At 38.6% G+C, this 15,144-nt stretch overlaps 1 protein-coding gene across 6 annotated transcripts in view; it reads left to right on the top strand.

Moving 5' to 3' along the window:
• Positions 1-15,144, top strand: part of ppfia4 (PTPRF interacting protein alpha 4) — a 199,125-nt gene that overhangs the window by 98,408 nt on the left and 85,573 nt on the right. Inside the window, exon 1 of one of the 6 annotated variants that reach the window (XM_057845722.1) lies at positions 2,495-2,785. The exons of the other annotated variants lie outside the window; for them this stretch is intronic. Coding sequence (XP_057701705.1) covers positions 2,723-2,785 — 63 coding nt within the window. The 5' untranslated portion in view covers positions 2,495-2,722. Of the gene's footprint in view, positions 1-2,494; positions 2,786-15,144 lie in introns of those variants that run through there. 6 annotated transcript variants of the gene reach the window in all.

The raw sequence follows: 15,144 nt of genomic DNA, 5'->3' as shown, positions 1-15,144 counted from the left end.
TGTCCTTCATTACCGTTACGCATAGCTTTCATGAGAATATATTGTTTCTCCTTCTTTCTCCTTCCTGGAAGTATCCCCAACGAGCCAGTATCCTCAAACCGGACTCAATGTGACACGCGTTGTTTGCAGACATTAGCTGATTATTCTTGAAACTAGAAAAACTCCGGAAGCGCTTTCAGACTGCAGTCATGCACTGTAAAACCCCACAGAGAGCGGTTTATAAATAGAAAGAATCAGTAGGCACAGCCGTGTCATCCTGGATGAAAATAGAGCTCTTCAATTTTGCTCGAGTGAGCAGTGATTGGGCTTTTTATTAAGAGGGACTCGAGATGAAAGTCTTGTTTTGTTTGTTTGTCTCGCTATGCAGCTAGAAGTAAAACTAGTCACTATTTCAAGACAGCCGAATGATAGATAATCATCATTTGATTTACAGTGACCCTTCGTTTTTCCCAGTTAACATGGACCAGAACCCTCCACGGAAAGTGAAAAACCGTGAAGTAGCGGCACTGTTACTGATAAACAGACGTAAATTTAGATAATTTTGCGTCCTTGCGAAAAACCGTAACAAAATGTCTCAACGGCGCCCCCTTGAATATTTTTTTAAAAAGGCCTCTCCTGTTAGGTTTTTTTGAACGTAGAGTGATGAAATTTGGGGGAGTCGATACCTTGTGCAAAACTGCACCAAAAAGTCTCTGGAGGCATAGCCCAAGCCCAAAAGGAAATCTGAAATTTTGAATGGAATGTGAAATTTTAGTCGTTTTACAGGGTGCATATTTAAGTCATTCGTGCCTAGAGAGTTAGTTGGTTCCTCTTCCAAATTGGTGAGACTGTTCATGAGACATGAGATCTAAAGTTATCAAAATGGTGAGTTTTCATTCAGGGCCTGACCTGGGCGGGGTGCCAAAGTCGGCCTTTTTGGGGGGGAAATCGGTTATTTTGGATTCAATGTGACATTTTAGTCAATTTATAGGGTGCATATTTAAGACATTCGTGCCGAGGGAGTGAGTTGGTTCCTCTGTGAATTGGTGAGACTGTTCATGAGACATAATGAGATCTAAAGTTATCAACAAGGTGAGTTTTCATTCTTGGGCCTGACCTGAGCGGGATGCCAAAGTCAGCCACAGCTGGATTTTTGGGGGATTTTATGGGTAAAACATGGTCATATAACAAGGGTCGCGATGCAGAAATTGCAGACATCAAGGAGTGGTTGAGATTTTCCTTTTCATATATTTACCCTGTAAAATGTTTTATTCAATTTTTCTATGTTTGGATTGATTATTTATCATCTAACATATCGGAGAAAATGCGACAGTAACAAAAAAAAAATACAATTAAGTGATAGTTATGAGGTAGATATCCGGGACTTTTTTACAGACACCATTTTTTTCGTTGTGACGTAATTTGTTTAAAAGTTTCAAATATGCAAGTGAATAATTTTTATAAGTAGCTTTTTTTAAACTAAATATTAGACATCAATTAATGATTCTAAGCTAAAAATGACAGACATTTCAAATAATAGGGCTGCAGCGACCCACTCACGCATTGGCGCGCTCATTCTGTAATGGCGCCGTTTTACCAATATAGAGAGGTAAAAGGCAGCGTAAAATGAATAGAGTGAATTTTGGCAGCCTTTGAAGCCTATTTTTAATTGGCTAGAGCCTCACAATCCCTCTCCCTACGATTAGAAATATCATGGGAAGCAATGTGGGGAAGCAAGCTAGCAACTGATCTTTTTCTTAACACCTTATGTTATTTCCCAATGCAGAGAAAATATATCCATTGGTAGCACTACGCACAGTCATGGTTCTACTTCCCATCGTGCATTTGGGCATGCCTACAGTATAATTTACTGAAAGCTCAACAAATACACTAGATGGCAATATTTAGTCACAATATACAAAGTCACAAGTCTTTCTATCTGTGGATCCCTCTCACAGAAATAATATTAATAATGTAAATCTTCCATCTTGAGGATTTATTGTCATAATAAACAAATACAGTACTTATGTACTGTATGTTGAATGTATATATTCGTCCGAGTTTTATTCATTTTTTTCTGAATGCATTGCCAAAATGTATGTGATCGGGAAAAATTATCGGGAATGATTGGAATTGAATCGGGAGCAAAAAAAAGCAATCGGATCGGGAAATATCGGGATCGGCAGATACTCAAACTAAAAGGATCGGGAGCAAAAAAACATGATCGGAACAACCCTAGCAGAAACTGCTTTTTCAGTCTTGTCAGTGTTTTCCGCCATATACAGTAAGAATGAGCTACAACATAATTGTCAGGCGGAACAACCATATCGAACCCCCTGGCGGGCCACTTTTGGCCCACGGGTTGCACATTTGACACCCCTGGTACACATGCTTAAATGCTGTATGTGTGTCCTCCTCTAAATGCTTTCTGTCATTTCCTCCATCAGCTGATCACTCCAAACTGCTCCTCCTCCCCCCTCCAGCCTCCAAATGTTGGCTTTTTCTCTGATCAAAAAGCCAAACGTACCTCAATCCCCTCGACTCTGCCTGCCCTTGTTTTTCTCTCACTCTCTCTCTCTCTACTGCCGCTCGCTCTTTCACTCTCAGGTCAGCTAAAAGAGTGTTGTCGCGGTGTCGGAGGGCAGAGGGAATAGCATTAGGGAAGGGCTCGTGAATCCACTTTTCAGCATCGTCTTTTTGATGGGGGTTGTTTTTGAGGGATTTGCTATGTTTAGCCTCCACCATGAACCCAACGGTGAAGATCCACCTTCAGAATGGGACCCACTTTAATACCTACATGTACCAGGTGGGTGATTCAAGCTCACCTAAACTTTCGAGATTTGAGGGATAGAGTCACGAAAACTTGAAATAGTTCATTTTTAGTTGAAAGATGGTTATGTCTATTATGCAACCCAAAATAGTGTTGATTTTAGAGTCATAAATTCATTACCGAAAAGCTTTGATGTTTTTTCCTCAATACAGAGTCATAAATATTCAATTTAATAAAAAGAATTTATATATTGGCTTTAAACTATATAATTTGGCAGATTATGATCAAATATAGTGTCCAAGCAAGAAGCTTTCATGACTGTTGCACTGTGTTCACGATCCCGTCATAGTCAGTATTTTTTCAAATAAAGTTATTCTGACCAAAAGATAAGACAAAAGATAGCTACAAAGTAAGATTGTTGATTGTAATTATTATTGTTTAATTTTTAAACTTTATGTTTATTATAAGTTTATGTTTACATACTGTATGCCTACCATATATACTCGCGTATGGGTTGCCATTTTTTTAACGAAAATTTCATCTAAAAATGCGTGAGCGATATCTACGCCCGATATGCATCGCCTAATTTAGACTGTCGTAGAACTGAAAAGCATACAAATTAGCATTAGCTACGTACGCTAACTATACGATCAAGTTACACTCAAAATGTCTTATATAAACAGTGCAACATCTCGTACAAAAAATATGCACTGTACTTTAAACAAAGAGTACTTAGGAATAAAACTTACCCAAGAAAGAAATATTTGAATATTTGATGGGACTGGATGTGATTGGGCACGCTCGGGTAGGGGAGCCTCTGTGCAGAGATTGGCGATGAGGCAGCATAGGGTCAGTTGCCAACGGGCTTACACTCACAAGGGATTCACACGATTAGTGGTTTCTAGATCCCTTAGCTGATTTGTGTACACTCCACCCCTCCCAATCACTTATCCTATAGACCCCCCCCCCCTTCTTTCCATGGTCAACAGGCCCCCCACATGCTGTCAACCTGAAATACATCTAGCTGACGATAGCACCAACATATTCATAGTTAGTGTAGGCATTCAATGTATTTCTTGTTGTTGTGTTTTTTCTTTTTTTCTGTTCCACCATAAGTCCTTCCTATCCGCTGCTTTGTCTTAATAAACGAGGTATGTTGAATGATCACAATGGGAATATGTCATACTCTAAATGTGAAACATTAAAACTGTTCAGACCAACCGGACGCTTAGACTTCCATTCTCCGTGTCAAACAGCTGAACACCACATTGGCATTGTTTATGTTGTGTACTGAGTTGTTACACTGTACATAAGCGGAGTTTAAGGGAGGCATCCCCCCCCCCTGGTGGCCGAAAAGTGTCATTGCATGTAATTGGCTTTGTAAAGCAAGAAAACAAACAACAAAAATGAATGAAACAAAAAAAGATATTTTTATAATGGGTCAAAATTATTGTTCGAACAGATCATGTGACTAGCACCTGCGACAGTCATTTGCTTTGCATACCATTTTCCCAAAAAAAAAAAAAAAAAGGGGACGCCAATTTTATTTTCTATAAATGTATTTTTTCTTTGATTGAAAATATTTTTTTATGATTGAAGCAACTTTTTGGGGAATTGAATGATTTAGACACAAATGCCCTACCCATAATATGGCCCAAACACAAAAAGGATTGCTAAAATCAAAGAAAACTTTTTTAAATGAAAAATTAAGTGTTCAAATGCAAATTTTTTAATCTCAAATATTTTTTCACATTCAAAAACTTTTTATCTATGAGTAAAATTTTTCTTTTTTTGATTGAAGTGATTTTTTTTTTTTTTAATATATTTTTTTGTATGAAGCAACTTATTTTTTGATTAATAATGACACAAATGTCCTAGCCAAAATGTGGCCCAAACACAAAACATTACTTCAATCAAAAAAGTTGCTTCAAACAAAGAAATTGACTTCAATCAAAAAAAAAATTAAAATAAAAATAGCTTTCAAATGCATTTTTTTTTTTTTTTTTTCAAATTTATTTTTGCATTCAAACACATATTTTTTTTATTAAAGGGACTTTTTTTTAAAATTGAAAATATATATTTTGATTGAAGCAACTTTTTTTTAATTGAATAATGAAGACACAACTCTACCTCCATATGGCTCTGCCCAGGGGATACAATTTTTGACTGGGGTAACTACATTGGCACGACACCGGCCGGCGTACCATATTCAATGGATGACAATCTTGGCGAAAGGTATCGCCTAAGCAGCCTGATTTAGAATTCCCCTCAAGAATGATGGGAAACAAAAAAACGCTCACTTTCAACTTATTATTATAAATATTCTTGTTAGTTAATTTTATTGTTGACACTGCGTTTCGGGGTCATCAACATGTTGTGCCCCCCCTGCCCCAAAAGTCAAACTCCGCCCATGACTCTGTATGAAAGTTGTTACTAAATAAAAATACACTCGATAAATGATAAAATGTACCAAGTTTTATTTGTTTCAGTCATATTGGTATCAAAAATTATTCCCAAAATTTTGTGGTGCGACCTACAGTATATGAGAGTCAACCTAAAATGCCGAGTCAGTCTAAAATTTCTACTTTTTAAAGTGCACACTTGGAATGCTACCTATCTGCTAGCACGACCTATATGCCAATATATACGGTACTTTCCCACGTAGCATAGGTTTTCATTAGCATAATATTTAATATTACCGGTTTTTAGACATGAAACAGTTCGATATTTTACTGTAAATAAAATATTTGAGAGCTGAACCCTGACGAGTCATCATAGCATTCTGCTATTTTAAACTAGCTTTGGCGAATGTCCTTCATTAGCGCAACGAATAGCTTTCATGACAATCACCCAGGTAGGCAATCAGAATGTAGATAACTGACGTGAAGGAAAAATGTCACCCGTTTCAGTACCGATTTCACTGTCAATGACGTTTTTTGAGGGTACTTTGGCATAGCTTCCTTTCATCCTCCTCTCTCATTCCCACTTTTCACTGCATGCTTTAGTCAGGCTGCCATGAAATGATTGAGGTTTCAAAGAAAAGCAGAAGTTGCTCCTCTCTAGTTGATGTGGGCTCTGGTATTGCGCGTCTATAAAACGACAAACTCAATATGTCGCGCGATGAGCGGTATTCTCTCCTCGCTTTGGCATGCGTTCATTCGGCCGCGTTTGTTGCACTCAAACTTGACGCGCAACAAAAAGTCTTTGTGTTTCTCCACTCGGCCGACTTTCTCGATCATCTTCTCTTTCCCTGCCGCAGGTTTTGTTAAGTGAAGGAACACATGAATGGATGCTATTCTGGTCTCAATTGCGGCAGGGGAAGTACTTAGACAACTCGTGCTTGTAAGAAGTGACAGAATGCTTACGAGCTATAATTTTTGAAGTTTTATTTACAAATGAACTTCAAACTAAACTGCGCTCAAGCCTTGCTTGTTTTGAAACACGTGGTTAGATACGTTTCCTTATCTTGGCAAGAGAATGTTTGCATGCTATTCTCATTAAAATATGAAAATCTATAGATGTTTGGGTTGTTTTAGTTAAAGCAGACACTGTTCTTTCATCCAAGGGCGTAGGTTTGCATAAGGACGGTAGGGACATAACACTACCAACTTTTCAGGGTGCTCCAATTGTCCCCACCAACTTTTAAGCAACCTTACAGTGCCTTGCAAAAATATTCGGCCCCCTTGAATCTTGCAACCTTTCGCCACATTTCAGGCTTCAAACAAAGATATGAAATTTAATTTTTTTGTCAAGAATCAACAACAAGAGGGACACAATCGTGAAGTGGAACAACATTTATTGGATAATTTAAACTTTTTTAACAAATAAAAAACTGAAAAGTGGGGCGTGCAATATTATTCGGCCCCTTTACTTTCAGTGCAGCAAACTCACTCCAGAAGTTCAGTGAGGATCTCTGAATGATCCAATGTTGTCCTAAATGACCGATGATGATAAATAGAATCCACCTGTGTGTAATCAAGTCTCCGTATAAATGCACCTGCTCTGTGATAGTCTCAGGGTTCTGTTTAAAGTGCAGAGAGCATTATGAAAACCAAGGAACACACCAGCCAAGTCCGAGATACTGTTGTGGAGAAGTTTAAAGCCGGATTTGGATGCAAAAAGATTTCCCAAGCTTTAAACATCTCAAGGAGCACTGTGCAAGCCATCATATTGAAATGGAAGGAGCATCAAACCACTGCAAATCTACCAAGACCCGACCGTCCTTCCAAACTTTCTTCTCAAACAAGGAGAAAACTGATCAGAGATGCAGCCAAGAGGCCCATGATCACTCTGGATGAACTGCAGAGATCGACAGCTGAGGTGGGAGAGTCTGTCCATAGGACAACAATCAGTCGTACTCTGCACAAATCTGGCCTTTATGGAAGAGTGGCAAGAAGAAAGCCATTTCTCAAAGATATCCATAAAAAGTCTCGTTTAAAGTTTGCCACAAGCCACCTGGGAGACACACCAAACATGTGGAAGAAGGTGCTCTGGTCAGATGAAACCAAAATTGAACTTTTTGGCCACAATGCAAAACGATATGTTTGGCGTAAAAGCAACACAGCTCATCACCCTGAACACACCATCCCCACTGTCAAACATGGTGGTGGCAGCATCATGGTTTGGGCCTGCTTTTCTTCAGCAGGGACAGGGAAGATGGTTAAAATTGACGGGAAGATGGATGCAGCCAAATACAGGAACATTCTGGAAGAAAACCTGTTGGTATCTGCACAAGACCTGAGACTGGGACGGAGATTTATCTTCCAACAGGACAATGATCCAAAACATAAAGCCAAATCTACAATGGAATGGTTCAAAAATAAACGTATCCAGGTGTTAGAATGGCCAAGTCAAAGTCCAGACCTGAATCCAATGGAGAATCTGTGGAAAGAGCTGAAGACTGCTGTTCACAAACACTCTCCATCCAACCTCACTGAGCTCGAGCTGTTTTGCAAGGAAGAATGGGCAAGAATGTCAGTCTCTCGATGTGCAAAACTGATAGAAACATACCCAAGCGACTTGCAGCTGTAATTGGAGCAAAAGGTGGCGCTACAAAGTATTAACGCAAAGGGGCCGAATAATATTGCACGCCCCACTTTTCAGTTTTTTATTTGTTAAAAAAGTTGAAATTATCCAATAAATGTTGTTCCACTTCACGATTGTGTCCCACTTGTTGTTGATTCTTGACAAAAAAATTAAAATTTTATATCTTTATGTTTGAAGCCTGAAATGTGGCAAAAGGTTGCAAGGTTCAAGGGGGCCGAATACTTTTGCAAGGCACTGTAAGTACACTCCATTTACCGTTTTATATAACGAGTTTGGTTAAATAGGTAATTTAGATTGTCTTCACAGACTGCATGCTGTCAGGATACAATGGACCCTACCATTATTAAGTGAATTATTTTCATTATGTTCACTTAGATTTCCCCCTTTTCACTTGGTAAATGTGCCGGTCCATTTTTCCCCCTCAAACGCATGTTTGATTGGCTGATGACTTGGTCGCCCCAAAACACACATGTACAGTTACAACAGAATAATGTCATGCCTCCTCCTCCGCCCTCTTCGAAGAGGAGAGATATTAGAATTTTTTTTCCAGCCAGCAGCAGCCACTGTAAGTAATGTAAATAGATTTCAATGTTGTGGATGTGGGAAACACACCACTAATTTTGCTACAGAAAGTCTGACCTGCATCAAGGTTAGCATAACATTAAACTGTGTAAACTTGCTGACCTACAAAACTCGAAGGTTTGAATTAAAGATGTCCCGATTGATCGGGATGCCGATCGATCGGGTCTGATCACGTCATTTTCAAAGTATCGGAATCGGCAAAAAATATCGGACATGCCTTTTTTTAATACATATATATATATTTTTTTATTAAAACGTTTTCTAATTGTATTTAACGTTACAGACAAAATGTCTTACACTCATCCAGAGTCTTTAGTTTTGGCTTAAAGTAGGGCTATCAAATTTATCGCGTTAACGGCGGTAATTAGTTTTTTTTTTTTTTCAAATTACGTTAAAATATTTAACGAATGCGCAGCACGACCCACTCACGCATTGTCGTGTTCAATCTGTAATGGCGCCGTTTTACCTATGTATAGAGCTAAAAAGCAGCGTAAAATGAGTAGAGTGAATTTTGGCAGCCTTTGAAGACTTTTTTTAATTGGCTAAAGCCTTACAATCCCTTTCTCAACAATTAGAAATATCGTGAGAAGCAATGTGGGGAAGAAAGGTAGTAAATGATCTTTTTCTTAACACACTATGTTATTTCCCAACGCAGAGAAGATATATCAATTGGTGCCACTACGCACAGTCATGGTTGCACATCCCATCATGCATTTTGGCAGAACAGTTAAATGGCTACAGTATCATTTACTGAAAGCTCAACAAATACACTAGATGGCAATATTTAGTCACAATATACAAAGCCACATTTATCCTTTAAGAATTACAAGTCTTTCTATCTGTGGATCCCTCTTACAGAAAGAATGTTAATAATGTAAATGCCATTTTGAGGATTTATTGTCATAATAAACAAATACAGTACTTATGTACTGTATGTTGAATGTATATATTCTTTCGAGTTTTATTCATTTTTTTCTTAATGCATTGCCAAAATGTATATGATCGGGAAAAATGATCGGGAATGATTGGAATTGAATCGGGAGCAAAAAAAAAAAAAAAAAAAAAAGCAATCGGATCGGGAAATATCGGGATCGGCAGATACTCAAAGTAAAACGATCGGATCGGGAGCAAAAAAAACATGATGGGAACAACCCTAGTTTGAATCAAACGGTATATCGCCTGAACCAAAACATGAAAATTAGTATTTATATATACATATGTACACATTTTTAATGCATTGATCATTTAGCCTATTAAATCATTAGGTTCATATTTTCTTGAGAAATGTAGCCCTGACCCCCGTTCACCCAATCTGGTTGGTTTTATTATTGTCCCCTCCCCAGCATAAAGTGTACAAGCAGGTTATGCTGTTATATGGTCTCTACCAATGTTGAGACCAAACTTACGCCCTTGCTTTCATCGGTGTGATTTTGACAAAGATCAGATCACATTTGATGGTTATTTTATGCAGAAATGTGAGAAAGGTTTAAATACTATTTCATACCACTGTATGTGCAGGGAATGTGTCTCTGCGGTGCTGGGCATGTTTGCATGTGTGAACATCTGCAACGGTTTGATAAAACTTGCTTTGGGTACCCGACTCCAACACTTTTCTAATGCCCTGTTGCCATAGCAATGCAAGTGTGCAGAGCAGCATCATAGTGGTAGAAAACTCAGTACCTACTCACACCCAGGAAAAGTGTTAGGGTGGCAAACAGAGCTGGCATAGACATCATCACTTATGAAGTCTATGGAGACGGTTTCTTTGCAAAGGTTTGCAGTTAGTGAAATGTCACCGTCATTGCACTTCTGATGCCACAACATTGTCACATCTCACTAAGTAATATGTTCTCAGGCATCTGTCTTAAAGTGCCTGTGACAGCATAAAATTTTTTTAAATAGCATTATTATTAGGGTTGAGCATCGATGGGAACCGGTTCTAACAGTCCGATGCTCCCGGAATCGTTCGAATTTTAAAATTTCGATTCCTTGTTTCGATGCCCTGACCGCTGAGCGGGGAGAAGAAAAAAAAAAAATCGCTTAAGTTCAAACACTTAGATTTATATACAAGTTAAAATTAGCCCTGTGAGAAGTTCATATAATTTAAAAAATCATCAAGAAGTGAAGACTTAAACTATAAATAATAAACTAGTAATAATAAATTAATAAATTAGGGCTGTCAAACGATTAGAACTTTTAATCAAGTTAATTACAGCTTAAAAAATTATTCATCGTAATTAATCGCAATTCAAACCATCTATAAAATATGCCATATTTTTCTGTAAATTATTGTTGGAATGGAAAGATAAGACAAGACGGATATATACATTCAACATACGGTACACAAGTACTGAATTTGTTTATTATAACAAATCAACAAGATGGCGTTAATATTATTAACATTCTCTTAAAGCGATCCATGGATAGAAAGACTTGTAGTTCTTAAAAGATAAATGTTAGTTCAAGTTATAGAAATGTTATATTAAAACCCCTCTTAATGTTTTCATTTTATTAAAATTTGTAAAATTTTCAATCAAAAAATAAACTAGTAGCTCCCCATTGTTGATGTCAATAATTACACCATGCTCACTCATGGTCCTAACCCATAAAATCCATTGGACCCAAGCGCCAGCAGAGGGCGCCAAACACCAAAAAACAAGTAACAAGCGGAGATTACACTGTACTGTCATTTTAATCTGTTTGAGCAGGGCATGTGTGTTAATTGCGTCAAATATTTTAAAGTGATTAATTTAAAAAATTACCGCCCGATAACGCGATAATTTTGACAGCCCTAATATAAACCATGAAATTTTTTTTACCCTGCCTTTTTTTTTAGCCTGCCTCTTAGAAGAATCGTACTCGAGAATTGTTCGGAACCGGAATCGAAACGTGGAATCGGAACCGGAATCGTTCAATTTCAAACGATGCCCAACCTTAATTATTATGTGAATTAGAATCATATTTTGAGACCATTCAATTTGGCAAAGTGCAGATGACGAGAAATTAGTCTTTTAATCTGCCGTTTAGCCCCGCCTGTCATTACGGCGCTCTAGCGCCCCCAGCTGGACGATGACGTCGGAGGGTCACCATTTCTTCTGATTTAGAATTCAGCCTATTGAGGGGGAATTATTCAAAAAGAGGAAAATGCGACAAAGAGAGCAGCAAAATGTCGTTGTGTCAATCTCTCGACTAATATTTTTACAGGATATTCTTTTTATTGAAGTATTTTTTTCCCCAATTGCTAAATAAATGGTATTGTCATGACAAATAACAGTCTTGTATTAAATGGAATATGAAATATTAAAAATGCTTTTATTCAGTACGACATGGCAAAATGACTCCATAATGGTCAAAACTGTCGACTTCACCTTCTCCCGAACGATATTTTATGCCATTAGTCAGTCCAGCTTTTGTCATTTCCATGCCCTGGCTTCAGAAGAGCGTAAACAGACCAGGAGGCGTGACAGGTAGCCGACATGCTAACCCGAACCGAGCAACTTTTCCAACTTTTATTCTCACCTTTCGAAGCGAAAAATCACACAAAACTACCCTGGGACATGTCACATGGCAGCGAGTAAGTTACAGCTTGCCGTTCCCCTGCTGCAGGCAGGAGAGCTCGTTTGCCGGCGAAGCAGCTGGAGATGACCGCCGGACAAACTGGCCAACGTCGGAGGAGCACGTAGCTGCCCGAGCTCAACCCGAGGATAGTTGTAACAAGTATGAGCCGTGTTAAGAGCACCACTGAGGTGACAAAATAGTGGACAAATCAGGAAGATCTAGTTCGGCTACTAGAGGGCAGCGGCACAGACAGAGATGGTTTGAGTGAAATATGTATTTTACAAAAAGTGACACAGAAAAATAAACAAATATTTACAAAATACCAATGTGTACACAAGTTACAGTTGATCAACCGGAGGACACAAACCCACTTCACTTTCCCACCCCAACGTTCGTAAGTTACAAACAATCAAGAGCATGAATGAATAGCTTCAGTTTGATGGAGGTACAAGGTGAGTGTCCATTAGCGCTGCTTGATTAGTCACAGGTTGAATGGGTATTGGAAGTGCTTGACCCGAGTAGTGGGGAGAGAAAAACAGGCTGCAGAGTCTCATACCAGACCCTGACTTGTGTTGAAGACAAGGAAAAAAAGAGGACCGTCAGGCTCCTGGCTCAAGTTCTAGCTCGCCATCCTTTTGTTGGAGTGGTCCCAAGGCAGGGCAGGACCACCAACCAACCCAATTAAACAATTGCAATGACTACAAATGCAATACTATGTTAGCATTAGCACCAGAATGCTAACATAACAAAATACAAAAATAAAGCACCAACAGGCACAGAAAATCACATGAACACATATATTAGCCTAAATTAGCATGGTGGCTAATCCGCTAACAACAGATTGAAAAATTCAGACTCACCAGTTCACTTGGATGTAGTGAAACACTCACACTAACAGGTCGCCAACACGAATAAAAAGGTCTGGTTCTACAAGTTATAAAACAGCTTTTAAACAAGTTTGAAAAGTACAATTGGTTGGATGCACATTAATATATATATATATATAATATATATATTAATGTTAGGGGCTGTCAAAATTATCGTGTTAACGGGCGGTAATTAATTTTTTTAATTAATCACGTTAAAATATTTGACGCAATTAACGCACATGTCCTGCTCAGACAGTATTCTGCCTTTTGGTAAGTTTTACAGCAAGGCTTTTTGTGCTAACAGCGAACTCTTGTGGTCGCTTTGCGACATGGTTTATTGTTTTCTTGCCAGTTCAATATGGCTGCACGACGTCTCAGGCTGACGCCTACGTTGTAATGTTGTGCTTATATGATCCTTGGACAAGATTTGTCCGTAAGTATGGTTGTTGTAAAGAATGTACATATTATGTTAGTAAGCAAAATGTTCTATTTTTTGTATGAGACGCTTTTTGTTTATGTTTAGTGAACCTGTATAGCGTGCTAAGCTAACGTTGTTGCTAATGCAATGCTTGTGTACTTTTGTTTTGTAGTTTTACGACAGTCTAAAGAGGACAATGGTTTGAGGCTATTTTATTAATAAATCAGATGAAAAAGGAAGAAGTCTGATTATTAAGGCGTCGTTCACTAGCTGTCTAGATTTGGAAAAAGTAGACGCTTCGGAGTGAGGACAGCATAGACAGATTTAAATGACAATAGAGTGAAATAACCACTAGAGTCCTTATGTACCGTATGTTGAATGTATATATCCATCTTGTGTCTTATCTTTCCATTCCAACAATTTATTTTACAGAATATATATATAATTTACAGAAAAATATGGCATATTTTATAGATGGTTTGAATTTCGATTAATTGCGATTAATTACGATTAATTAATTTTTAAGCTGTAATTAACTCGATTAAAAATTTTAATCGTTTGACAGCCCTAGTATATATATATATATATATATATATATATATATATATATGCAGCTTCACTGAAGGGATAGGAGTCAAGGAAGCTTATATAGTGCCAAGGTGACCGGTGATTGGATAATTAGTGTAATGTGACTTATCATGTGACGTCGTGCAGTCAGGGAGAGTGGGAAAAACAAGTACTGGCTAAAAATAGGGAATCTTAACCCATGTTACATAGTGGTCTGTTGCCGGGCACACAAAGAAGGCAAAGGGGGATGGAAGTCGATATGGACGATATGTAGAACCGCACGAGCTTAAGCCGAGTATAGCGGTCTTCCGGTGGGCACGCGAAGAGGACCGAGGGGGGGGTGCGACAAGCCGCCGGTCGTCGGCCGAGTGGCCTTGTCAGTGGATAGGAAGCATTGTCACCCACAAAATGCAAGCCACCTCCTTATTAAAACGTGTGCCATGATCCCAGTATTTAACATAATACAAAACACGATGTTTACGCACTTCCTCATAAGTCCAATGGTCCCACTGTTGTTGGACTTCTTTTGGCCAATCTCGGGGTGAACGAGAACTTTTTGAAAACCAAAAAGGCTTACACGCCTCTCTCCTGGTGCAGCAACAAAACCCTGCAGCACATTTGGCTGGCGTAATGCGAAAAATAAATTAATCTGCAAAATCAGCTGAATCTGCAGTCCATCTGCATGCTAAAAAGCAATCCGGTATTGTGAGACGCTGACCCGGTGACGTCACATTCGAATTGGTCCTCTATCTAGGAAGTCACTCATTTTCATGGCGCGGGATTAAAAAAATTGATAATATAAATCGGTCGCTTCCACACACAATCGGACCATTTCATTCAGGAGCATAAAATTCCACATGAAATATGAAATAAACATCCTTTTTGGTGTCATAGGCACTTTAATCTGGGTACTGCATATGCAATGTTAGCATTGTAGCATTTTTGCACTTTCGTCAGTATCTATCTGTCATGTCAAGTCAGCCATTTTTGTCCGAGTCCGAGTACTGTGAATTCACTCCTTTTGTATTTCCAACCCAAGTGACCCAGAAGTGCACCCAAATCAACAGGAAGTGACCCTTTCAAAATGCCCCTGTTGATATCATCACTTCCTGTTGATTTAAGGGCATTTTGGGATCACTTTCTGTTGATTTGGGGGAATTTTGGGTTCACTTTCTGATGATATCACATGACTTCCTATTGACCTTTTGATATTGGGTCACTTCCTGTTGCTATCAAGTTCCTTCCTGTTGATTTGGGGGCATTTCGGTGTCACTTCTTGTTGATATTAGGTCACTTCCTGATGATTTGGGGGGATTTTGTGGTCACTTTGTGGTAATATCAGGTCACTTCCTATT

The sequence above is a fragment of the Corythoichthys intestinalis genome, chromosome 9 (genome assembly GCF_030265065.1).
Source record: "Corythoichthys intestinalis isolate RoL2023-P3 chromosome 9, ASM3026506v1, whole genome shotgun sequence".
Taxonomy (NCBI): domain Eukaryota; kingdom Metazoa; phylum Chordata; class Actinopteri; order Syngnathiformes; family Syngnathidae; genus Corythoichthys; species Corythoichthys intestinalis.
The sequence above is the reverse complement of the archived record's forward strand: the minus strand, read 5'-3'. Positions and strand labels throughout refer to the sequence as shown.